A 26,943-nucleotide genomic window follows, 5' to 3' on the forward strand; every position below is an offset into this window, starting at 1 on the left:
TATCTACCCCTTTTGGAGCCCTCACTACTAATTTAGGAGAGTGACCAACCAGCATCTGCGCCAACAGACCTGGGACACCGAGAGGGGAAGGTTATATTCCCACAAGCTCAAGTTTTGCAACCCACCATTATGAGTATATTACTTACACATGTGTTCTTTCATTTACCTCCTTGTCCTATGGCATTGCACCTCTGGGCTCCTGGTCTCTCTCATTCCACAGATAATTGGAAGTTGCAGATTAATATCAAAGATTAAAACTTTTTCTGTTCTATGGACAAGGGTGGGGGGTACAAACAGAAGGAACCTCATTGACAAATCTTTCAGGCTTTTTTGAAGCTGAACTGTGCTCTCGTCAGGCAGTTCATTCTCCGACTAGTGCCATTCGGGTGCAATTAAAATGCACCCAAATGGCAGCGTTTGTAACACCACCCGCGTCAATACTTGACATGCCATGGTGTTACTATGCAGAAGAGAATCGCAACAAGTTGCTCCTGAGCAGCCCTGCTCGGATGTGTCTCCATGGGGATGGGTCTGTCTACCACCAGTACCAACTGCTAACAAGTGCCCAGATGGTACACTGGTACAATCAGTGAGACATATTTTCCATTGAAAGTATGTTTCAGTTCCGGGGTTACAGCGCAAGTTGGCCAGTCACACCGAGACTGCAGCTTTGTGAAGCAACACGTACAATGTGATGACCCCATGGGGCTTTCAATACTTCTGCGATGGGATGTAGTGGTTTTCGTCAATGTGATGTGACAGACCACCGCTAGTCTAAAAGGGGTCTTAATAATCTCTTTAATGACCTCTGAGGACAACTGTAAAAAGAGTTTTCCGTTCTCTGCAAAATACGAATGAACATCCCTAATCACTGGCCATCATCACCAGCTGCAAGCGCTCAGTGTTCGCCCCAGAATTTTTTTTTCAGCCGGGTGCCAGGAAATAGTAGCCAGGTGGCATGAAAAGGTTGCCGGGTGGGGTGATATGAGAGAATGCAGGGCCGGTGCTTCTGTGAGCAACTCTGCTTACAGCATAGGAGGAGGTAAGCCGATAACAGGCGGGTGCTCATCAACACTAACCAGGTGGAAAACCCGGCTAAAAGAGGCTGGGGAGAACACTGGTGCTTTAATGGGTCTAGGCCTAAGTGTCATGCTGGATCCACAACCCATCTACCAACTGTGACAAATAGCTAGATGGCTTGCAGTATGGCTATCTCCTATTGCTTGCAGTAGGGGGTCTTACATACAAGCATCAGAAGGAAACACTGCGTGCTCCTTCCTGACATCAGAAAAGTGCCCCATGGCATTTCCATTAATGGCTGTGTGATGGAATACATCTAGGATATAAATATGTCATCTGTAAGCTAATGCTACCTAATATATTTTTCTGCACACAGCTCCTTCCAGCATATGTTAGGCGAAGGGCCGCAAGACCACCCACCAGTCCAGAAATTAAAATCACTTCTGGCAGAGGGCAGCGGGAGATTTACACATAAATAACTTTTGATAAAAATGCCAGCATGGTCCTATCACCATTAATGTCATTTTCTGATGTATGGCCCCGAGAGGTGACAGGGAGTGTTAAAGAACATTTATTTTACGCAATGTTTACATCATGTAAATGGCTTCTATATTTGCCTACGCCGTGCGTTGCTCAGGGATACCATTATAACTCGTCTGTTCCTCAGCGAAAACAAGAAAACGTGATGTACCCACTGATCTGTCCACAGATTAGAGGCTGCGGCTAAAAACAAGAACGCTGAGTACTTCTACGCGGTGTTTGCCTCTAAACTGGCCTCATAACATAACACCAATCTGATTTCAACAAGCACAATAAATAAGTAAAAAAGACACATATACAGCCCTATTCAGGGTACAGCAAAACACACAAGACCAGCCTTAAAGTGGACCTGAACCAAGTAAAAGTAATTAAAATAAACACACGTGTACCAAATGAATATTACATACTTACCTCGCCATCAAGCTCACCGTTTTCTTCTAAAAACGAATCCTTCCAGTTCTGACATAATTTTGTCAGAACTGAAATTTATCATTTGGAGTCAGTTAAATATCAGTTGCAGTCAGTTATAACGAAAAAGAACAACTGATGTGCAAGATAATGTCCACATTTCCCTATGGCTCAAGTGGGCGATATTACAGTTTAACAGTCTGCTGACCAGGAAGCTGCTATGGGGTCATCACCAGTTTTCAAATGGAGGATGGGAAATTTGATCGATCACAGTGAACAAACAGGATGCGGGAGAGAAGAAAGAGATTGATTACTTACTCTGCGAAAGGTAAGTATGACCTGTGTATGTGTATTTTGTGTTTTCTTTTAGCTCCGGTTTGCTTTAAAAAGGAACTGTAGAGAAAATAACAAAATGAATAAAAAAAATAACTTTTTTTGTTTTTCTTACAATATTCATTAATAAATTATGTAGGCTTGGTTCCCACTTGCAGTGGATGCGAAACGGAACAGTAAGGATGTGCTTTGCTCCGTCACGCCATCTGTTTTTCATCCGCTTCGCCTGTTTGTCCACTTTGATCGCTGATACTCATGTGTCCCTCGGTTCCGTCGCTGCGGACTCCTCCACTTGGTGATAGTACTCACCGACCGGAGGCTGGTAGGAGCATAGGGCACCCCATAGGATTTCAATAGACCAACTCTCCATAGCAACAGTGAGAATTTTTATTGGTCCTCCATGAACCAATGAGAATCCTCCTGGTTGAGAGGGTACATTTTTGGTAACTGAGCCTTAGTCAATGTTTGTCCCTTGTAAGATCTTTCCTCACCCTGATTGACATTCTGAAAATCAGTTAGCAAAATCAATCATTTGGCCTGGCCTGCTTTTTTAACAGAATTTTGTTAAATATATTTAAGTAAAAAAAATCATATAAAGTGTGCCTGGCTTTATAAAGTGTGAAAATGATACCAGAGCTGAACTCACGTTGGAAAACGGGGGGAGCAGGCTTATATGGGAAGCTGTCCTGATGCTCACCGCTCCTCCTGTTTTCCTCCATCCTCCTCCTTTTCTACTTAAATGCCCCCTGCAGCCTCTTCCGCCAGCTTCTTCCAATGTAGTTGTGACGTCTTGCGCAGTGCACTCATGTCAGCACAATGTAGGGCATGCGCAGCTGGGCTAGCGCCAGACCAGTGCACCAGTACCCGACCTGGAAGTGGCTGCCAGGGGGCATTAAGGTAGCAAAGGAGTGGGGCAGAGGAGAACAGGGGGAGCGGTGGGCATCAGGACAGCTTCCCATACATGTCTGCTCTTTTCATTTTTCCGACTGAGTTCAGCTCTGGTATCCTTTAAGGCTGTTGTAGTCCATGTTGTTGTCCTTGAAATCATGCACTGAAGTGAAGGAGTTTAGAAGTCTACATTCTCTGCAGCGTTCAGCTTTTCCCTCAAATTATCTAGAAATGTTTGAGGTCCGCTTTTGAAATCTGGGAAGAACAGCCGCGTCTCGCTTTAAAAACAATTTTGATATGACTAAAGACTCGGCACTTAACATTTACTGCTGACATGCAAGCCTAGGAAGTGCCTCTCATGAACACGACTTACGCAGCAATAAATTGCCGGCTGACTTCATCGCCTGTCATGAAATTATGAAAACCGTTGTTGATAGCTTGCGCCCTTCGAGGTACTCACCATGGCCATCGTCCAAGAAATCCGTGATGGTGGCCGAGGTGCACTTTGACCAGGGCTTGGAAGCATCAATGCTCGTTAAGACGGATGACATAAGACGTTTATCTTCAAGGGAGCCAAAGTTCTCCTCGCAGAATTTAGAGTCATCATGGGAAAGCCCAAGGAGATGTCCTGCAAAAGGAGAAAACATATGGATGGAACGTATTACAAGAAAGCTTATGAATGTTGTCGTTAGTCCGTCATCTACAGTTATTTTTCCATGCAGGCTATGGAAACAAAAATTCTGAGGTATAAATGCATTTCGTGTCTCTTTAGATGTTTAAGTACAGTTATTTATTGGTCTACGTTTTAGAGATTAATAGCACAGATACATTTTTGCTTCTTCACAAAAACTTCAAACAACTTTGGAAAAGGGATTTTTGTTTGAATCTTTTGACTGCTTTATAAGTCAACATTTCTTTTATGAAGGAGATCAGAGAACTGTCATCCTCCAAGCAATCTTTCGGGTCACACGACTTTAAAGAGGAACGGTAACCAGGAGTTGAACCTCATCCCAATCAGTAGCTGATACCACCTTTCCCATGAGAAATCTATTACTTTTCTCAAATGGATTATCAGGGGAGTCTGTATGGCTGATATTGTGATGAAACCCCTCCCACAGTTTGATGTCAGAGCCCAGATCCTGACAGCTTCCTGTCTGGGAGCCTTGTTGCATTCTGGTAAATAACGGTTGTTTCCAATTGCCAAGCAACCAGTATCTCACTCTGTATGCATGTATAGCTATAAAAAAAACATTTAAGTCTATCACATTGTTAGGGGGTGTGGTTATAGATAATGGCAGTTGGTGCTGTCTGGTTTTTTTTTCATGTCTGTCAGTAGTAAAGATGATTACGTACACGCTGATTGTGGATTAAACAACACGAACAAATTACACGGCAAATATCAATAATTTCTTAATCTCTCTCCTATATTTTAACTTCTCAATTTGCAATGTATTGATTTATTATTTTCCCCTTTTCGTTAAAGTTACTCTTTCAGGTGATTTCCCGCCATTATTAAACATTCGATGACACATATTAGTGCTACACAACTCATTTTGAAACATACAGCTTATTACTGTTACATTTTATGTGGCAGCTTTTATTATTATCACATTGTATTTATAAAGTGGTGACATCTTCAGCTGTGCTTTACATAGTATGGTATAGATGATCATGTTACTAACTATCCCACCCATTTTGGCAGTCTTATGTTAGTCCCTATTGTAGATAAGCGGCTCTGGTTTACCGTGCAGGTACAGCCGTACTTGTGCAGACACAGTATGGCCACGCTTGTGCTTGAAAAGGAGTGCTGTTCTGAAAAGATTACCAGCAAGCCCCTGCAAGGGTGTAAAAATTGCGCCCCCCGCGGAGCCAGGTATAGGTGCCCGCAGTATAGGTAAGCCAGGTCTAGTTGCACTCAGTATAGGTCCCCCCAGTGTAGGTAGCCAGGAATAGGTACTCCAGTATAGGTAGCCAGAATAGTTGCCACTAGTATAGGCTAGCTAGATAGGTAGGTGCCCCCAATACAGGTTAGATAAGTTGTTTCCCCCAGTATAGGTTAGATAGGTAGGTGCCCCCAGTATAGGTTAGATAGGTAGCTGCCCCCCAGTATAGGTTAGATAGGTAGCTGCCCCCCAGTATAGGTTAAATTAGGTAGCTGCCCCAGTATAGGGTAGGTAGGTGCCCCCCCCATAATGGAGGGGGGAGTCAGCCGCAGGTAGGGCAGCCCAACCTCTCCCTCCCTTCCTCTCCCCGGGCAGCCCTCCGTGTTCCCCCCTCAGATGCAGAGTGATTGCAGCAGGAAGTGCTGTATACAACTCACCTCCCTGAGTTCCAATCGCCGCTCATTGCAGCTGCTCTCCTCCTCTGCATAGACGCTGATACACATGCTGCTTCCTGCTAAACAGGAAGCAGCATGTGTATACTGGCACTTCCGGCACAACATGTCGTAGTAAGTGAGCTAGGCCCCATTGCTTTGCATTGTCGTTGCATTGCCCTGCGGTAAAACAAGGTAACACAACGTGAACTTGCAAGGCAAAAATCAGAACTATTGCATGTGAGGTAAGTCAGGAGTGTAGGCGGTGTCTATATTAGGAAGGAGCAAAGAGGTCAGGAATAAGCTGATGGAAAACAGAGCCTTGAAAGAGGGAGAAGACAGGCAAAAATCTGTGCAGAGATTGTGGCCTAAATAGAGAACATTACAACATTTCATAACGTGCGTCAAACTGATTGATCTTCTCCAGTCGAGCCTTTTTCAGAAAAAAAATAAAAAATGAAGCAATTTTACAGGATTAACTTTGTCAAGGAGTTCCAAGCCCTGACAGTTAAGTTTCATTTGTCAAAACGCCACTTTGCTGTGCGGACGCCATGCAGGGAAAATGCAATTTTTTTTTTCTTCCCATAAACCGCTAGCCTAGCAGAAAAGTGGCAAATAGAAAGTGAATTAGAAAAAAAAAATTAACTCGTCTCAAAGCGTCAGTGCCGTGCAGGTGTTCTACTTAGTATTTAATTAAACAACCAGCTCTAAGCACTAATTGCCAAGAACTTATTCCCCCGGTAAAAGTTATGTAATTGCTCCTTGTCACCTCAGATTTTTTTCCAGTACGTAGAATGCCAACATTAACATGGCTTTGCTAGAAAAAAGTCACAGTGTGTATCGGGAGGGGTGTAGATTGCATTTCACAGACTTAAGAAGTTAAGGAGCTTAATTTAACCAACGCACAGAGAGATCCCCCCTGCACTTCTTAAAGTGTAAGTAACATCAGGTATGGCGTCTGTAAAGTATAAGCACGTTCCTGTAGTCTCGCTTTCTTCCTGTCTAATTAATAGCTGAGCTCTGGCCATATGTAAACCTCCTCCATAGTGGTTGACATCAGCGATGTTTAGGCCTGAAAAATGGATTTAACTTTGTCTTGCTCGTTTAAAAAAAAATGTTTTGCCTGGTTAAAGGGAACCTGAAGTGAGAGGGGGTATGAAGGCTACCATATGTATTTACTTTAAAAGGGAATCTGAAGTGAAAATAAACTTATGAGATAATGATTTATATGTGTAGTACAGCTAAGAAGTAGAACATAAGTAGCAAAGATATGAGTCTCATATTGTTTCAGTATAGGAAGAGTTAAGAAATTTTACTTGTTACCTATGCAAAAGAGCTTCTCTGAGCATTCCGGCCAAACTTGGTTTGCTACAGTGCTATTTTCTGAAGCACTTATACTTCAAAGAAACAGTGAAAGACAACTTTAGATAAGATTTTACTGCAGAGAAGTTAAGAGTCATTAGCTCTGTTTCAGATTCAAATGCAGAGTGTAGTGTGTAAACTGTGAATATTAGAGGATGATACAATGTTATAAAAACAAGCTATATAACTGAAAATAAAAATATGAAACTGTTTTCTTCGCTGCTAATGTTCTATGAATTATCTGTACTACACATACAAACCATGATATCATACGTTTATTTTCACTTCAGATTCCCTTTTAACCACGTAAGCCTATCAGGACGAGCATTCTCATCCAGAATAGGCACAGCTAAAGGCAAACTGGACACCGTACACCGTTTGTGTGCAAATGGTTGGTTAGTATTGGTTTATTTTATTCTGGTTCATATTTTGTAAACTTATAATAAACAAAAGCATTGGTGGGGGTCCCCATTATCTGCCTTCTCTCATATATATCTCGTGTACACATAGCAGAGTGTGTCCTGCTTATCAGGCAGGACACAGGAGGCAGTACCGTGCTCTATATGCTCAGGACTTTTTCTCTTCCTCATTTAGTAGCCATGAATAGTCACCATAGCTGGAGAGGAGTGGGGCGCCTACAGACTCTGGGGCTCTGAGACAAATGCCCTTTTTGCCCCTATAGAAGCTCCGGCCCTGAGAAGGGGCAGAAACGTCCTTGAGAAAATTTCCAGGATTCCAGAGTTCCTCTTTAATAACAATTTTGCATAGCTGTCAGCCAAAGTTATTCATCAACGATACAGACTGATCTATAGAAGTCTCAGTCCTCCCACAGACCTCAGACCCGTTTACGTTACTAAATGGATAATGACTCCTGCAGCTGACAAAATCACATTAGCTGTGCAAACACACGCACAGGAAATGTAGCACTCAAAACACGGCGTTAGTTGACGCGTTTCCATGAAGCAACATGCTCTTCAAATTGCTTTAATATGCTTTATTATCCTTATGTAATTCTGGTGACTGACATTGCCTCGCCGTGACAACGCTACAGGCCTGAAGCCTGTGATGGGGATCTAGCAGTAAGCCTGGCATGTCAAGCATGCTAAGCATTGGTGATTTGCATGTTTCGAGGGAAAATGGATATCACTGTTGATGCCCTCGTGGGGAAGGAAGGAAGTCTGGTGATAGATGGCTAAATAGCCTTGACATAAGTTTTCATCCAATTGCTTGCAATTAGGCTCTGGAACCTGCATTATGAACAGGCCTGTGTTGTAACTGACTGGTGTCAGGCTCCAATAACCTTCTGAGACAGAGTGAGAGATTGGCCTTGAAGGATGATATAAGGCCCGAAACTGGGAAAAAAAATATTTGGATGTTGCTGGGTGTCCAAGGAAACCATGTTTTTGTCAGACTAGAAAATAAAGACCCCATATATTTGTGGGAAAAATAAAATAAACCTGTCACTTCAAAAAGTATGCAAGATAAGTAACTGGTTTGTAACTGTATATAACCCCCTAAACTGAATCTACATGGTGGTCAAGGGTCATAGTAAGTGTGGTCACCATGACTCCACAACTCTCGTATCACTATAACAGTGCGGTCACCATCCACCCACACACTACTAATTTGGCCATCTTGACACCACTCTGTGCAATAGCAATAAACATTGTTATTATAGGTATGTCCTTCCAAGTAGTGTCATGTTACCCTTTTAGGCATTGTTGACTCAGAGTGCCATAACCTCCCCCACCCCCAATACAACCATTTACCCCAGTAGTGCTATGCCCCCCAGTACAGATATCTTCGACCCATATTGCCATGCCTCAGGACACCCATGTCCCCAGTACTCTTGTGCCCCCCAGTATGGCCATGCTTATTTATTTATTTGTTGTATATATACTGTAAAGTGCCAACATATTACGCAGAACTTGACCCACAGTGCCATAGCTGCCCAGCCACGTCCCTCAGTAGTACTTTGCCCCACAGAATAGCTGTGTCTACCCTCAAGTTGTGCCATGCCTAGCACACACACTCACCTCCATTAGTGTCCTGCCTCTCAGTAGTAGACCTACACAGGGCTGGATTTCTGGAACGGCTGCCAAGGCCTGGGACTGGGGCAAGGAGTGGTTGCTAACTATGGAATGGGAAGCTGCAAATGGGGAACAACCCATGGAAAATGGGAGCTGCCTAAGGAAGCTATAATTGCCAGAGAGGCTCTGCTGAATATAGAGGTTACACATGGAAGAGGGGGTTTTCCATGGTATAGGAGGGTAGTACAGGGCTGGCCCAGATGTGGTACAGCTACACAATGGGCCTGAATTGCAAAGCTTAGGGATTTGCAATGTGAGCTGGGGGAAGGGGGGTGACTCCTCCTCAACTAAATCATGTAGGTGGTGATGTTATAGAGGGAGGAGTTTGGATGGTTATTTGCAGTACGATTTCAGCAGAAAATGGAGCTACAGGATCCAGCCAGACAGGTACTTTCAATATATTTATTGCAAAAAGTCTGTGTACCACGAACAGTACTTTGTGCACTGCTAAGTATTGCAAACGTACTATCATATTAATTTACAAAAATGGGAGGATGATTGAGGGCTTTCAGCATAAGTTTTCCATTACAATATTACCCTACCTATTTCTTGGGCACACAGGGTGGGAAAAAAGTCCCTGTCCTTAATATAAGGACAAGGGTGCATTGCATGAGGGTTGGAGGAAGAGGATTATTACTGTATGTTTTAGACCTTAGGGTTTTAGGATTTGAAAAGTTAAGTTCTAAAGCACCCAGTACAGAGACAGTAAGGGTCGTCAGTAAATGCGCTAGCGGTAGGATACACTGTAATTGCTACCCAGTGGTGTGTACTTGTGGATACAGTTCAATCTATACCAATGAGAGAGTAGATGCCGCACCATTCGTTGCTCTTAAATTTATTCAGCAATCCAATGTAAACAAGACAATTACAACCGTTTCATGGGGATTTCCACTTCCTCAGAGTCAGAGACCACAAAGTATCTCCGAGGAAGCGGGTATCCCCGTGAAATGGCTGTTAGGCCAGTATCTCTTGAGTCTTAGTGTACACTAATAAACATGATTGCTTTTAGAGTTTATCTTGAGTTCAGTTTAGTAAATTCTACAGCTCTGTGTGTAGAACCTAATAACAGTCACTGGGAGCCAGGGCAGATTAGTACTTTTTACCCCCCAAGATCCACTAATAATAATAATCCGAACATTTATATAGTGCTTTTCTCCTGTCTTACTCAAAGCACTCAAGAGCTGCAGCCACTGGAACACGCTCAAGAGGCCACCCTGCAGTTTTATGGAGTCTTGCCTTGAACTCTTTACTGACTTGGTACTGACCTAAGTCAGGGTTCAAACCCTGGTCGTCCATGTCAAAGGCAGTGCCCTTAACCAGTACACTATCCAGCCACTATCCACCTGACCCCGGACTGACAGCATCCTAAACTCCCCACCCCCAACATGGCAGGGATTAGATTCTAGGATCCTCTGAGCACAGTTAGTGACATGATAGCAGGGATTAAATCGTAAGATCCTCTGAGGACATTTAGTGACATGATGTCAGGGATTAGATTCTAATATCCTCTGAGGACAGTTAGTGATATGATGGCAGGGACAGTGGCTGGATAGTGTACTGGTTAAGGGCTCTGCCTTTGACATGGGAGACCAGGGTTCGAATCCTGGCTAGGTCAAGTACCTATTCAGTAAGGAGTTCAAGGCAAGACTCCCTAACACTGCAGGGTGGCCTCTTGAGCGCGTCCCTGTGGCTGCAGCTCTTGAGCGCTTTGAGTCCGACAGGAGAAAAGCGCTATACAAATGTTTGGATTATTATTAAATTGTAAAATCTTCTCAGGACATTTAGTGACATGATGTCAGGGGTTAGATTCTAAAATCCTCTGAGGACAATTAGTGACATGATGGCAGGGATTCAATTGTAAGCTCCTCTGAGGACATTTAGTGACATGATGTCAGGGTTTACATTTTATGCTCCTCTGAGGACAGGTAGTGACACAATGACAGGGATTGTAAATTCCTCGATGAGCGGTGCATTCGGTGAATGACAGGAAGCTCAGAGGTCACTGTAAATGCCCATTCACTGCCCCTTCATTACGTAATGCCAGACCCAGCATTGGTAGTGTCTGCCGATATGCGCTAACTCTGAGAAGCAGGGTGGCTGCAGACTAGTTCTGGCTGTGTGCAGATTGCAGCACACGCAGTATTAGGAACAGCATGCTCGGGCACTCACCCGTCCGCTGCAAATGTTTGGAAGGTTACCTGCCAGTGCCAGCCACAGCCCGCCCCTTGCTTTCTTTGCACCCTAGGCCATGGCCTTTGTGGGCTTGCCTGGAATCCGGCCATCCTGGGAGCTTTCCTGAGTTTAGTTTTGTTGGAAGTACTATAGGCCTGTGTGTGCATCCTAATGACAGTTTCTGGGAGCATTCTTGTGAAAGACTGATTTCTGTGCTGCAAGTGCAACCTCTGCTTTCTGAGCTTATTAATCACACAGAGCATTTTAATAGGTAAAACCGCCTGAGAATGTTTTGATAAGCTTAAAAAAAAAGACGATGCTTGCTGGGCATCACTTTCTGCAGTTCTGCAGAAAACAAGACCACAATGCATTATTCGTTTGGATACTTGACAGAGCCATAAAAATCATTCCTTTATGCCTTTGAAAGGCAAACTTATTAACCATCAGTTCGAGGTGTATATCTGGTATGCAATTACACTGCAGTATACCTGAAGTGAGGACATAAATATCTGTATGTATGCCCCTCCCCTTTTTATTGCAAGGGTTAATACACTTCTGCCTTATCTCTAAAGCAGGAGAAGATGGAGTGAAGCGCATTTCTCCTGAAAACTAATTAGAGGTCATAAAATATCGGTGTGGCTCTGATAGCACTGATGATAGCAGAATGCCAGTGAAATGTTCAATAGGTCCTCATTTCTCAAGCCACATACACACGCTCAACTAAAGTATTTTAAATTCACGATTATCAAACAAGAAGTTGGACAAAGTTTGTCAAGTAAAAGACGTGCAAACGACAAGGCGTTATCACTGTCTGATACGAGGTGATCAACTACTGATAAGACACAGCTCAAGTCAATCCAACCATTGGACGATTATCAAATAACTTGAAGAAGTTGGACAACTTTTGTCAAGTAAAATACGTGCAAACGATGAGGCGTTATCACTGATAAGAGGCAACCAACTACTTATAAGACGCAGCTCAAGTCAATGCAACTGTTGGACAATTATCAAACAAATTTAAGACGTTGGACAACTTTTGTCAAGTAAAATGACAAGGCGTTATCACTGATAAGAGGTGACCAACGACTGATAAGACACAGCTCAAGTCAATTCAACTGCTGGACGATTATCAAACAACTTGAAGAAGTTGGACAACTTTTGTCAAGTAAAACGACAAGGCATTATCACTGATAAGAGGCAACCAACGACTAATAAGATGCAGCTCAAGTCCAACTGTTGAACGAATATCAAACAATTTGAAGAAGTTGGACAACTTTTGTCAAGTAAAATGACAAGGGGTTATCACTGATAAGAGGTGAACTATGACTGATAAAATGCAGCTCACGTCAATCCAACTGTTGGATTGACTTGAGCTGCGTCTTATCAGTCGTTGGTCGCCTCTTATCAGTGATAACGCCTTGTCGTTTGCACGTCTTTTACTTGACAAAAGTTGTCCAACTTCTTCAAGTTGTTTGATAGTCATGCATTGAAAAGACTTTTGCTGAGCGTGAGTGAGAGCTGAATAAAAAGCCATGTCAGTGTGATATTTGGCTTCAAACCTGAAATGGGACCCTAGGCACATTTAGTAAAGAGGTAAATGCTACAATTATATTTAGAAACAATGCTCTATACAGTATCACTGTTTTGAACCCGATGAAAGATGAAATCTCATTGTTTGCCGTGGTTTATTGAAGTCTGTACATCATCACTCCTTCTTCCGCTACCTCATAAAAATAAATCTGCATGTTGTTTATCTTACGAAGGCTTTCATATAAAATAATGACGGGTCCTGTTCCATTCTCTATCCCAGCAAGCTACCAATTACCAGGGATAATTCTAGGCTGCGCCAACATTCCTGCCCCGCTGCTTGTAAAAAATGGTAAACCCGAGAATGGCATTAAGGTCAGGATGTTATGGGCCTCCTCAGAGACTTTCGAAATAAAAGTCATGTTTAATTCAGCTGCAGGGCCTGGCGGTTGCATGGATAAGCCGGGAGGGAAAAGCCTCAAAACCACAGTAAAAGGTATGTGGAGATAGTGTTGTGTCTGAAGCACTTCCTAATATCCCGGCTGTACGACCCGCTTTGATTTCAGATGATCTGACGTGTTTTGAAACTCCTCTTACCAAATTACCGGCACGGAGGTAGAACAACATCTCTTGAAAGGAGGAAAAAAACACAGGCTTTATAGGGCAGCTCAATTTTCAGCACAGCTACAAAACGCAAGGGGAAAAAAAGACCCAGTTGATTTAAAACAGGAAGATAAGTTACTAAATTACATTTACTCTCGTAATCACAGCTGAGTCCACACGGCACATTCCGTAACCTCGCAAGTGAGGAAAAATACGGAATAATTGGGTAATTTCATTATTGCTGGGCAGGAGTCAGCAGTTAGACTCTTAAGTTGAAAGCTGGACTTCAGGTCTAAATATTATTCTTCCTTTCAAATGCGGCTGACACTTTTATTATAGAAAGAACAATTTTTACCTCAGCTGCTGTTTTGTAAAACAAACTACAGAGTGAAGTCCTGGAAATGCTTGTCAGAGTTGGTGCTGTCATTTGGGAGACTCTTTTTTTTTGCATATTAAGCTCCTCACGCGCAATCTCAGACACGCCCCTTGTACATTTGTAGAACTGTGCAAGTGAGATGATGTCACTATATCACTCCTCCACCAGATATGATGGAAAGGAACACATTTTACTTTGAAATTTGAGGTTTTTCTTCCACAACTCGAATGTGGACTGAGCTCAAGTTAGAAAAAAAACCCAAGGTAATACAGCTGCCGGTGCCCGTATTACGTGTCTGCCCCCCCTTCCCCTTCTGAGGTGTACAACTCGGAAAGGGAATTGCCTTAATGCCACCCAGACTTTCAGCAGGTGCAGAGTGAGACGTCTTTTGACTTCACCCTGCACCAAAGTGTGGAAGTGCCCATATTACCCGGTGGATAGGGTTAGGCATCGGTGTGCTTCATTAAGGTTAGGCATTGGTGGTGGTGGGGTCTTTAGGGTTAGACATCAGTGGGGAGGTCATTAGAGTATGGCATTGGCACGGAGGTCCTTTGGGTTAGGCATCAGTGGGGAAGGGATGTCCTAAGGGTTAGCAGTAGCAGGGGGCATGTCCTAAGGCTTAGACACTGGCGAGAGGGGGAGAAGGCAACTGGCGTGAGCGGAGAAGGCAACTAAATCGAATCTGTCGGTCAATCGAACATCCAAATCGTTCAACCTGTGTAGTAACCTCTGCTGTATCTCAGGAGGTTGAGGGCCTCCTATGTGTCACATAAATCAGTTCAGGTTCACCACCTTGGCCTTGATTCTCCAAAGGGTGCTAAGTGTTAGCACGCCAGTGAAAGGCACTTAAGACGCGAAAACGGACGCTTCACACGATAATACGCATGCAAAAGTTTGTACGCTGAAAGTTTAGCGCAGTGGGTGCGCGCGAAATGTCACACCGTTCACGTGCTAAGCATACTTAGCACGAGAACGGTAGGATGTTTTGCATGCTCCGTTGCAACGTTTGCGTGCAACGCTAAACTTTGTTCGCGATCTGTAACAGCTTTAGACGTGCAAACTACTTAGCAACCTAGTTTGCATGTCCAAAGCTGTTAGGCGTGCTAACTAGGTTAGCACGCCTTTGTGAATCGAGCCCCTTGTGTGCTGTAAATATATACAGGAAGTACAGTGCGTTTGTGTTTTGACAAGAGCAAGAAACCAAAAGAATGATGTACTGTTTCAAAAGTCTGCTCTCGGGCTATGGCGTGTAAGAAGGTGCAAGGGTCACTTTAAAAGTGATTTATTGGGCATGAGTCAATCAAGGAGTTTCTACAGAGAGAAAAACTAGCTGCGTGTCAATGAGCAGCAGCAGAGGACGCAGGAGAACGTTCGTGCCTGGGGTGAGTATTTAAAAGGTCTCCGAAGAACTCATTACCAGGAAAGGAACACGGGATTCGGTGACAGTTCTTTGCTCCAGTTACAATGCCGTCACTCTTAATTAATTCATTCAAGAGAATACATTTTATCACTGCTTTGTGCTTTCGGATGAAGCCACGTAATGTTTTTGGCTTTCCTCGTAACGTAGCACAGGCGTTCCTGTCGCTCGGCACGTATGATTTTAATTGATTTTGGGCAGTAGTTTTATACAAGAAAGATGAAAAAAATTCAGTGTATCAGATGTGGAAGACAAATTCATATTCACTTGTGCACATAAAAGAGAGAAGGAGAATAGTCGTTTTATTGAGCAAATTATTTGTATATATATATATATATATATATATATATACTCTTACCACGCTTGTGATTCGCACATTACCCATACAGCAAGTCAAAGTGTCAACCAGAACTCTGTTGCAATTAAGATCTATAGCTACGCACCTGTTGAGTTTTTCTCTGTGAAGTTGACAGCACTACCTGAACTGAAGAGAGAGGTATATGGAGGCTGTCATGTTTATTTCCTTTTAGACAATACCAGTTGCCTGGCAGCCCTGCTGATCCTCTGCCTCTAATACTATTAGCCATAGCCCCTGAACAAGCATGCAGCAGATCAGGTGTTTCAGTGGTTCAGACTTATAAGTCTGATCTGACAAGACTAGCTGCATGCTTGTTTCTGGTTTTAATCAGATACTACTGCAGAGAAATAGACCAGCAGCGCTGCCAGGCAACTGGTATTGAGTAAAAGGAAATAAACATGACAGCATCCATATACCTCTCTCTTCAGTTCCCCTTTAAGTGCACCTAAACTGATATACAGTATATGGGATCGGAACAGACAAAAATGGCGCACAGCGCCAACAGTATAAAAATGGCGCAGCAGTAATTAACATAAAGCGATATTTATCGTTTTATATGTTAAATAATGTTAGGCAGCAGGGATCGGGGAGAGAGGCAGCGGGACACTAGGCAGCGGGGCGGAGGGAGAAGAATTAGGTGGAGGGAGGATTAGGTAGCATTGGTATACATTACCTTGTCCCAGCCGGCGATCGCTCCTTCACTTCATAGTTAGCTTGCAGGAGTCCTACAGCCAGCCAATCACCACACGGCTTCAGTTTACGCCAGCGGACGATCGCCGGCCGGGACAAGGTAATGTATACCAATGCTAATCCTCCCTCCACCTAATCCTACTCCCTCCACCCCGCTGCCTAGTGTCCCGCTGCCTCTCTCCCCGACCCCGCTGCCTAGTGTCCCGCTGCCTCTCTCCCCGACCCCACTGCCTAGTGTCCCGCTGTCTCTCCACCCCGACCCTCGCTGCCTAGTGTCCCGCTGCCTCTCTCCCCGACCCCGCTGCCTAGTGTCCCGCTGCCTCTCTCCCCGACCCCGCTGCCTAGTGTCCCGCTGTCTCTCCACCCCGACCCTCACTGCCTAGTGTCCCGCTGCCTCTCTCCCCGACCCCTCTGCCACTGTCCTGCTGCCTCTCTCCCCGACCCCGCTGCCTAGTGTCCCGCTGTCTCTCCACCCCGACCCCGCTGCCTAGTGTCCCGCTGTCTCTCCACCCCGACCCTCGCTGCCTAGTGTCCCGCTGCCTCTCTCCCCGACCTTGCTGCCCAGTGTCCCGCTGCCTCTCTCCCCGACCCCTCTGCCACTGTCCTGCTGCCTCTCTCCCCGACCCCGCTGCCTAGTGTCCCGCTGTCTCTCCACCCCGACCCTCGCTGCCTAGTGTCCCGCTGCCTCTCTCCCCGACCCCGCCGCCTAGTGTCCTGCTGTCTCTCCACCCCAACCCCGCTGCCTTGTGTCCCGCTGTCTCTCCACCCCGACCCTCGCTGCCTAGTGTCCCGCTGCCTCTCTCCCCGACCCCGCTGCCTAGTGTCCCCCTGCCTCTCTCCCCGACCCTCGCTGCCTCACTAGCCTCCCTGCATTTTTCAATGGCGCACCGTTCCGCTAATGTTTTATAAAACGCTATTTACCATTTTAATGTATTAACGTTAAAACGGTAAATAGCGTTTTATGATCGGCGGAACGGTGCGCCATTTTTTACTCTGAGCCATTTTTAACTGTATGCATATGGGATATGGATTTTTCCTTTTAAACAATACCAGTTGCCTGGCAGTCCTGATGATCTCTTTGGCTGCAGCAGTGGCTGAATCACACACCTGAAACAAGCATGCAGCTAATCCAGTCTGACTTCAGTCAGAGCACCTGATCTGCATGCTTGTGGAGGGGCTGTGGCTAAAAGTATTAGAGACACAGGATCAGCAGGAGAGTCAGGCAACTGGTATTATTTAAAAGGAAAAATCCATATCCTTCTCCGTTTAGGTTCACTTTAAGCCCTGCTATGTCCCTCTGCATTTGAAAGTGTTAAAGCGGACTTGAAGTCAGAACTTCCTCTCTGCTCTAAAAGATAACAGCATTATGACCTCCAAAGAAAAACATTTCTTTGTTACAGCTGATACAAATCCTTCAATAAATCTGCAGTGTGTCTACCTCCTGCGTTCATGGAATCAGACATAGGGTTAACATCCTGTGTTTACCAATTAGCTCTCTGCCGTGGCAGTCAACGGACACAGCTGAGAGATCAAATTACACCTTGTGATTAGTCACAGATGAGGGGGAGACAGGCTAAACACCCTAAATACATACAGGGTGCATTTCTATATGTTTTCCTTCTGTTCTGTGCAAGAGTTCAGGTCCACTTTAAGAAGAAGAGAAGGGGAAAGAAGAAACTTTACTGTGTGTAATTTCTATGATATTTACTTATTACAGTAATTATTTAGTTTGGCCTTTGTTTGGCCTTTTTTAAAAATCTTACCTAAACATGATTTACATACTTAAATTTATCAGAGATGCCAGCAAGTATACTACTGGCAAAGTAAATTGCCGTGGAATGTTTCTTTCTTTCTTTTTTTTTTATTCTGTGAAGTGAGCAAGAACATAACCTGATCTCCCAGAACGCTCTGGGGCAGAAGGCTGCATGACATCATATCCTAGACCAGCCTTTCTCAACCTTTCTACCCTGGAGGAACCCTGCAAATAAATTTGGGATATCAGAGAACCCCTGCACACAATTTTTTGATCTCGAGGAACCCCTGCATTTATTTTGGAGGAGACATGGTCTTTAAAAGTATGTGTGGCTGTTTATTTCACTCTCCCTATTACACTGCCACTCATTATACTGTCTCCTGACCCCCCAATTTAGTGCTTCTTGTTGAAGTATCACCTATTATAATGTGCTCTATTATACTACCCCCACGGTGGGGGAAAATGCCAAGGAACCCTTGCAGAGTACTCGAGGAACCCTGGTTGAGAAAGCCTGTCCTAGACTAAACATCACTGGAAGGGTGGGGTGACATACATTATCTATATACAGCAATATATAGAATAGATATAAGTTTCTGATGCTGAAACAAGGTTAAAAATTAGACTACAACAAAAGTAGTTTAAACCAAATAATTTTACTAAGGTTGTTTGACTGTGGTTGTCAAAATAAAATGACTGCCAAAGACAGCAAGAAGTTACAACATCTACTAAAAAAATCTGGAATGAAGGATCTGACATGCTGGAATTGTTTAGATGACAGTTGTGGCCTGGCAATGGCCGTCCTGTAAGTGCACAGGAAACTTGTCTTTATTCTGTGTCACATCTCAACTCAATTACGAGAATCTAACAACAGCATTCAACTTTGGTTGTGTGTTTGGATGGTTGTCAGGAGACATCGAAAGAGGATGACACGTGGCTGTGCGTAATCTTCAACAGCCATTCGTGAATGATCGAATGACACGACATCTCTCCTGACAATGTGCAATCTTTCCTGCAAGTGAGTACTGGCCTTAAAGTGGATCTGAGCTCGGAACGTCATCTCTGCTCTAGAAGATTAGTCAAAGTGTAAAAACAATCAGGAAAAAAAAAAACTTTGTTACAATGCACAGAAATCCCCCCCCCCCCCCCCCCCCCCAAAAAAAGCCCTAAAAATTTACTGGATGAACTTTAAGGAAGCAAAGAAAGAGTTAAAGCATCTGTCTTTTCCTGTACAGCCAGCGCAGAGGCACTGTGAGTCATGCCTACTGATTACACACTTGTTACACTCAGCTGTAGCTCGACAAACAAACACAGCTCAGTGCAGCTGATTTCTACAGCATTTCTATGTGGAATGAACAGTTTTTCAGTCTGTTCTTTGCAAGTGCTCGGGTCCACTTTAAAGAAGATCCAAAAAAACACCAGTAAAACAATCCACTGGGATTGGGCAGAGTGTTATGTTACGTACCTCCCAACTGAGGTAAGAAAGCGGAACACTTTAAGACACGCTCCTGCCACACCTCTAAAAACACTCCTCGCCATGCATATCACAAATAATTCAGAATCAAAAGATGTAGTTCTGCCATTCAAACCACACTAGTCCCATTTATCACCACTAGTTTTTCACTAGTTTTCTTCCCTTTAAACTTTGAAAACAAGAAATGTATCAATTTAATTGATGGGAAAAAAGTTTAGAGTCAGTTTAAAATTTTGTCTGTAATAACACAGATCTGTAAAGCAGCCCTGAAAGAGGGACAAATAAGGAAGAGAGAGTTACAGAGGGATTTGGATCCCAAATAGGGACAGCCCTCCAAAAGAGGGATACTGGGGAGCTATGATGTTTGTGTTAGGTCAGGGCAGGACGAGGGTAAAACCTAGTGCAGATGGACAGCTCACAGTGCTGGATTTAATTCCAGTTAGCAGCTGTATTTGGCACTCGAGGGTGACTAAAGTTAGGGTGGTTCCCGCCATTCACATGTGCAGCAACCAAGTGGCGGTTGATGATTGACGGGAGGTAGACCTCTTGTTCGAACACAACCTTTAGTATCTTGCAACCTTGCTACTGTGTCAATATTGAGGCCGGTTTCAGACTGCAAGGGCAGGGTTTGCGGCAGGGCCCCACCTCTTCGCCAAAAACAGGCCTTCGTGGATAATCATGTTAGTACGCGGTAATCCCCCTCTGGCAGCCGGCCTAGCAGGAAGTGACTCTCACTTCCTGCACCATGGGATGGGCAACACAGGACAGGTAATGCATATCGCTCGCAATTACCACCATACACCCGATAGACCACAATGTGTGACAGTATGTCCAATTGATACATGTGACCAATTTTGACCCGAAATTGGTTGCATTGTCAATCGTGCATGCCCTTGGCAGCACCCATTTTCATCCAATTCGATAATAATTATTGAATCGGGTGGTTGAACGATCACCAACTCAAGTAGTGTATGGGCACCTTAAGGCCTTGTTCACATTGCGTTTGGCTCGCGTGTCCGTCCGCGGTGGGCTTTTTTCCGCTACGCGGTCGCTCATTTTTGTGGGCGTTTTTGTAAGTGCTTTTGCAGAGCGCTTTCATCTTATGATCCGGAAAAAAATCCAGCAAAAAATAAATACAATGTATTTTTTTTTTAAACGCTCACGCAACCGCTTGCCAAAACAATTTTGTGAGCGTTTTTTCCTATACCTTCCATTGAGGCAAATCGGCTCAAAAATGGCTCAAGCACCGCTTCTCAAAGCGGATCGCAAACGAACCGCTCTGATATGAACATTCTAATAGAGAATCATTGCACAAGCGCTTTCAGAGTGATTAGTGGCTGGATAGTGTACTGGTTAAAGGCTCTGCCTTTGACATGGGAGACCAGGGTTCAAATCCTGGCTAGGTCAAGTATCTATTCAGTAAGGAGTTCAAGGCAAGACTCCCTAACACTGCAGGGTGGCCTCTGTCCCAGTGGCTGCAGCTCTTGAGCGCTTTGAGTCCGACAGGAGAAAAGCGCTATACAAATGTTCAGATTATAATTATTATTTTGAAAATCGCCAGCGCTTAAAATTTTACAAAAATGCCTCTAATGTGAACAAGGCCTCTTAGTATTAGAATCAGAGAATCAGCCTCCATATCCCTCTCGCGTGTCCTTTACATTCAAAAAACTATTACAAAATCTCTAACCAATAAAATGTACATTTCATCAGAGCAATAAAATAAGAGACATGCATTTAAGGAAGTCAGTCAGTACAGTATTTCCTGGTAAGAGCCCCGAGATAATATAAGTAGCAGATGCGCCCGTATAATGTGAGCTGACACATCGCTGTGTAACACACACAATCTCCATCCTCTGTGCACAAACACGACTTAAAAGCATAACAGCAAAACAGCTACGTGTGCCGGCGGTTACACTCTGTCATCTTCTGCAAATATTGTAGTAAGCCGCACGTCGTCGCCCCAATCGCGAGCAGTAAGTGCTGACCTCAGCAAACAGTCCAGCATGTAAAATTCTTATCTCCAGACAATCTGGTCCAGGCTGCCTCTGCGGGGAGATAATGAATGCCGAGTTCATAGCCATGTTTGATGTTCCAAGCAGAATTTCATTCTATAAATGTTTTACAGCTCACCATGGCGGAGAGAAAAGTCTCCCTATTGTCTTTGGCAACCAATCGCATCACATCTGTTTACTCTCCGAGTGGCTCTGACGGGGGAAACTTCAGCTGAGATGCTGGTCTTATAACTCGAGAGGAGCAAATTGTCAAGAAGCTCTGCTCGAGATGTATCTGATCAGGTTGTTAAAAACAATGGCTGGGTTGGGTTTTTGCACCTCTGGCTTTTTTAAAGTTTTCCTAAAGGCACATACACACGTCGGATTTTCTTTCAACGTCTGGTCGTTTGGACGTCAAATCAGTCTGTCGTTCAGCTGATAAGACTGGACTTGAGCGATCTGCTTGGTGTTGGCGGATCGCTCAAGTCCAGTCTTATCAGCTGAACGACAGACTGTACACACGCCTGATTTGACGTCCAAACGACCGGACGTTCAAATGTCCAAACGATGGGTCGTTTGCGAAAATCCGACGTGTGAACGAGCCTTTAAAGAAGAATTTCAGCCTAAACAAACATACTGTCATTAAGTTACATTAGTTATGTTAATTAAAATAGATAGGTAATATAATCTCTTACCCACCCTGTTTTAAAAGAACAGGCAAATGTTTGTGATTTCATGGGGGCAGCCATCTTTTTTTGGTTGAAAGGAGGTGACAGGGAGCATGAGACACAGTTCCAACTGTCCTATGTCCTGATCACCCCTCCCAGTTGCTAGGAACGAGAACGACAACATCAGAAATCCCATCATGCTTTGCACAGTATCAAGGTAAAAATGCCCGGGCAGTTTTCTTTGAAGGGGCAAAGCTTAGCTTCTGTGCAGCCAAAAATGAGGCTTGGATAAGAAAAACAAAGTTATTATGCTGTGAAACTGTTAAAGAAACACCAAACCTTTTCAGTGCTGCTGAGTAGGGATGCTCAAATTCGGCTTTGGGAGATATCCGGATTTTTGCTATCCGGATATCTCCCAGTAATGCTGTGCGGGCTGGGCGGGGGGGGGGTGTCAAACTTACCTCTCTGACGTCTTCTTCGGTCGTCCCTTGGCGCCTCCCACGATGCGCTCCAAGCGGCGGTCACCTGATTACAAACACTTCCTCCTTCCGGGTTGAAGGAGGAAGTGTTTGTAATCACGTGACGCGCATGGAGCGCATCGTGGGAGGCGCCGAGGGACGACCGAAGAAGACGTCAGAGAGGTAAGCTTGACCCCCACGCCCAGCCCGCACAGCATTACTGGGAGATATCCGGATAGCAAAAATCCGGATATCTCCCGAAGCCGAATTTGAGCATCCCTGCTGCTGAGTAGATTTTTAGTCTGGAGGTTCACTTTAAGAGGAACTCCAGTGAATATAACGTAATATAAGAGTGCTTAATTTTTACAATAATTATGTATAAATGATTTAGTCAGTGTTTGCTCATTGTAAAATCTTTACTCAGATTTACATTCTGACATCGCATGGTAAGAAGTTTTGAATCAGGATAATACCATTTATTGGCTAACTTAAAAGTATATATAAAAGAGTAAGCTTTCGGCCCTTGGGCGTTCGTCAGACTGAATCCTGTATGCTTACAAGACAGCTTTATACACGGTACAGTATTCTACTGTTATCACATTGTGAAATTTTTACTTCTGGCAGGTGATGTCACTGGAAGGAGATGCTGCCTGCATTTTTGGCAGTTGGAAATAGCTGTCATTTCTCACTATGCAACAAGGCTCCCACAGTGTGATGTCAGGACCTCAGTGCTGTGAGGAGCTGATATCACACTGTGGGAGGGGTTTCACCACAAAATCAGCCATACAGAGCCCCATGATGATTCGGTTGAGAAAAGGAATAGATTTCTCATGTTAAAGGGGGTATCAGCTACTGATTGGGGTGAAGTTCAATTCTTGGTAACGGTTTCTCTTTAAAGTGTACCTGAGATGGGAATTAAAAAAATATATATACATACCTGGCTTCCTCCAGCCCCCTCCAGACTTATCACTCCCTCGCTGTCCTCCTCTGCTGCCCGGTGCAACTGGCCCTGGAAAATCTTCCAGTTGGGACCAGTCGGCGCAGGCACAGTTCACAGGCGTACAAGGCTCCCGGTGATGGGAGCACATCCGCGGCTGGGCTCCACACGCACTGTTGGCCCCGGACCGGAGGACTTTGCAGGGCCAAATGCAGAAGACCCAGGAGGGGGAGGAGGATGGTGAGTGAGTGATAAACCTGGAGGGGGCTGGAGGAAGCCCCAGATATGTATATATTTTCTTTCCTGCCTCATCTTATTACTATAAAGTGATTGTCATTATTGCACAAGCAGTTACAGTTTGCTACCTGCCTTTCGTTATAAGGGCAGATAGGATAACTATATACTGTAGGCAATAATAAATGTATACATACAAAAAGGTGTCAGGAAATCTGGTGCGCCAGCCGCCAGGTAATACTGTTACCTATATTCTACTATCACCTTCCCTAACCATTAACGACAACCCTCCGCTATGTACTGTACCCCTAAAGCTAACCGCCTACCCGCCCCTAACAACAACAAAAAAAAACATTGGTAAAAGTTTGTCTCAGCTCAGCACACAGTGATGTGTACAGGGGAAAAAGTTATGTGATCATAAATGCCAGACTAAACAGGTGGCTCTTCAGTTTTGATTTAAACATGTCCATGGTTGAAGTTGTCTTGATTAGGTTTGGCAAGGCATTCCAAAGGGTAGGAGCAGCATGACAAAACGTTCTGGCTCCAAAGGAGCAAGCAGTGTAGGTCTTTATTTGGAAGGCCTGCATAAAAGGCATTGCAATAGTCTAGCCATGATGGGAAGAAGGCGTAAACTAGGATTGGAAGATCACGTATATACGCCGCGGGTGAGTTGGGCACGGGAAGAGAATGATGGCTCTCCCTGCTGCCACTAAACTCCCTGGTGGTGTTAAATATTATTCCCCCTCCGAGTCATTGCAACTTGGAGGGACATGTAATTCAGGGTCCAATGATTGCTGGAGCCCCAAATTACTCTTACATGCCACGTGCAGCATATCATTGGTGCTATGGGACGCCTAGTTTCGGGGCTAAGCGCTGGTACCACTTGCTTTAGTGAATTTTTTTATAAATCCCACCTGTCGTGTCCAATGAGGGTATATCCAATAAAATCTGTAAGTGATTTGCATTTAGTGGCTCAAGAACACTTCCTCAGAGGCCTAGCAAGTAAATAGGTCAAATCTCCAATAGATGGAGATCTATTGGGTTGTAATGCCTCAAAAACCTGTGGAAGTTATAACATGAAAACGTGGCTGGGGGCCCTGCGGCAACTGTTCAGTTTGCATAAATTGCCATGTTGATGTCTCTTTTCAATTACTGTATTTTTATGACTATAAGACTCACTTTTTGCAGAGGACGACACAGGGGGACATACAGAGGACACAGGGGGACACAAAGGGGCATAGAGGAGGACACAAGGGGGGCACAAAGGGGCTTAGAGTAGGATACAAGGAGGACAGAGGCAGACTCAGGAGGAAACAAGGGGGACAGAGGAAGACACAGGGAGACACAAGAGATACAAGGGGGCATGAGGTAAAAAGGGGACATAATCCACAAGATGCCCCTTCACCATGGATGCACCAGGTTTAGTATATATATTTTTTCCCCTGGTTTTTGTCCTCTAAAGCTAGGTGCATCTTATGGTCAGGAGCGTCTTATAGTCTGAAAAATAAGGTAGATTTCTTCTTTCTGCGAAATGTGCACATCACCTCATGAGTTGTCTCACCTCTTAACTCCTCTCCACCTTTTGTGGGGTACCAAAACTTCCAGAAGAAGAGGACTACCTTCAAGTACGGCCAGTTCCACACTTCGGAAAGAAGAAAAACAACTCTTGTTTTTGCTTATCGTAACCTGGAAAAACAAGGACCTTCCCAGTTTGTACTGAGTATAACAGAATCATAAGATCATGTTTGAGGTCACGGGTGGAATGACCTTTGTCTGCATTATGTGTTGGGTTACGAATATAACATTAGGTATAACATCTGGGTGATGTAGTTGATTTATTCTGCCAATACCGTGCTTCAGCAAACCTGCAGTAAAATGCAATGCTGAGCACCGACATCACTAAGTAAAAAGCGCTGTAATGAATACATACAGGTGGGTAGCGCAAATGGAATATGAAATTTAAGATTCAGGCCTAAAAGCTTCCTGCGTCTTGCAGGCTGCAATCAAATCCATCTCGAGTTTCCTCCGTAATCTCTATAGAAATGTAAAATCCGGGCTATTACACGAGAAGGGTGAAGGGGCGCCCATTCTGGCCCGCCGCTTGAAAGCATCGTGTTGTCATCTTTTAAGATCTTATGAAGATACGCAGGCTCTGATTCATATTTATTACAGGTGAAATTCGAGACGGCTTGTAACTGATCCTCCGAGCGAATCTTTTTTTTACAAATCGTCACGCATGAATTTCTCCTTGATCTGAGCGTCAAGCTGACATATGAAGAGCTTGGCGTTATATATACTTCAGATGTAAGAGGCTGCCGCACGATGCTAAGTAATCTATTTAATGGCAATCAAAGCAGAAAAGGTCTGTCAGACTGGATAATGGACTTATAACAACATTATTTTTAATTCTTGGTGAGAACCTTTTATCTGTCAGAAGGGTGAGGAGGAGATTCCAGACGTACATTAAGCTTTCCTACGTATTGATTTACACCGCAGTGGCCTTGACCATTTCCCCAACGTACTAGGCTACGCGGCGAAGCATATTACAAGCAAAGAGGTTACGTTAGTGTTAGACATTAGGAGGGGGAGGTTAGTGTTAGACACTAGAAGGGGGAAGATTAGTGTAAGGCACAAGAAGCGGTAGGTTAGTGTTAGGCATTAGGAGGGGATTAGTGTTAGACATTAGGAGGGGGATGTTAGTGCTAGGCAATAGAAGGGAAAAGAGTAGTGTTAGGCACAAGAAGCGGTAGGTTAGTGTTAGGCATTAGGAGGGGATTAGTGTTAGACATTAGGAGGGGGATGTTAGTGTTAGGCAATAGAAGGGAAAAGAGTAGTGTTAGGCACAAGAAGCGGTAGGTTAGTGTTAGGCATTAGGAGGGGATTAGTGTTAGACATTAGGAGGGGGATGTTAGTGTTAGGCAATAGAAGGGAAAAGAGTAGTGTTAGGCACAAGAAGTGGTAGGTTAGTGTTAGGCATTAGGAAGGGGAGGTTAGTGTTAGACATTAGGATGGGGAAGTGTGTGTTAGGCACTAGAAGGGCGAAGATTAGTTAAAGGCACAAGAAGCGGTAGGTTAGTCTTAGGCATTAGGAGGGGGTTAGTGTTAGGCATTGGGGGGTATTAGTGTTAGGCAATAGGAGGGAGTGACAGCTAGGCACTAGGAGGGTGGTGGTGTTAGACAAGAAAAGGGTAGTGTAAGAGTAGCAGACAGGTAGGTCAGTGTAATGTATGTTATTTCAACGATGTAGGACAATTCGACAGACAGAAAAATGATGGGAATGTAGGTTACGTGATTTGGTTGGAGCACCGGCACAATGTGTGTTGTGTATAGGTA

The 26,943-nt window shown here is 44.3% G+C and overlaps 1 protein-coding gene across 1 annotated transcript in view; it reads right to left on the reverse strand.

Annotated features, from left to right (window-relative positions):
- The window catches only part of ADAMTS5 (ADAM metallopeptidase with thrombospondin type 1 motif 5), a 143,907-nt gene that overhangs the window by 63,228 nt on the left and 53,736 nt on the right, over positions 1 to 26,943 (reverse strand). Inside the window, exon 3 of the mRNA XM_068270594.1 lies at positions 3,650 to 3,817. Within this exon, the coding sequence (XP_068126695.1) occupies positions 3,650 to 3,817 (168 nt within the window). The remainder of the gene's footprint in view (positions 1 to 3,649; positions 3,818 to 26,943) is intronic.

This window comes from Hyperolius riggenbachi, chromosome 2 (assembly GCF_040937935.1).
Source record: "Hyperolius riggenbachi isolate aHypRig1 chromosome 2, aHypRig1.pri, whole genome shotgun sequence".
Lineage (NCBI taxonomy): Eukaryota > Metazoa > Chordata > Amphibia > Anura > Hyperoliidae > Hyperolius > Hyperolius riggenbachi.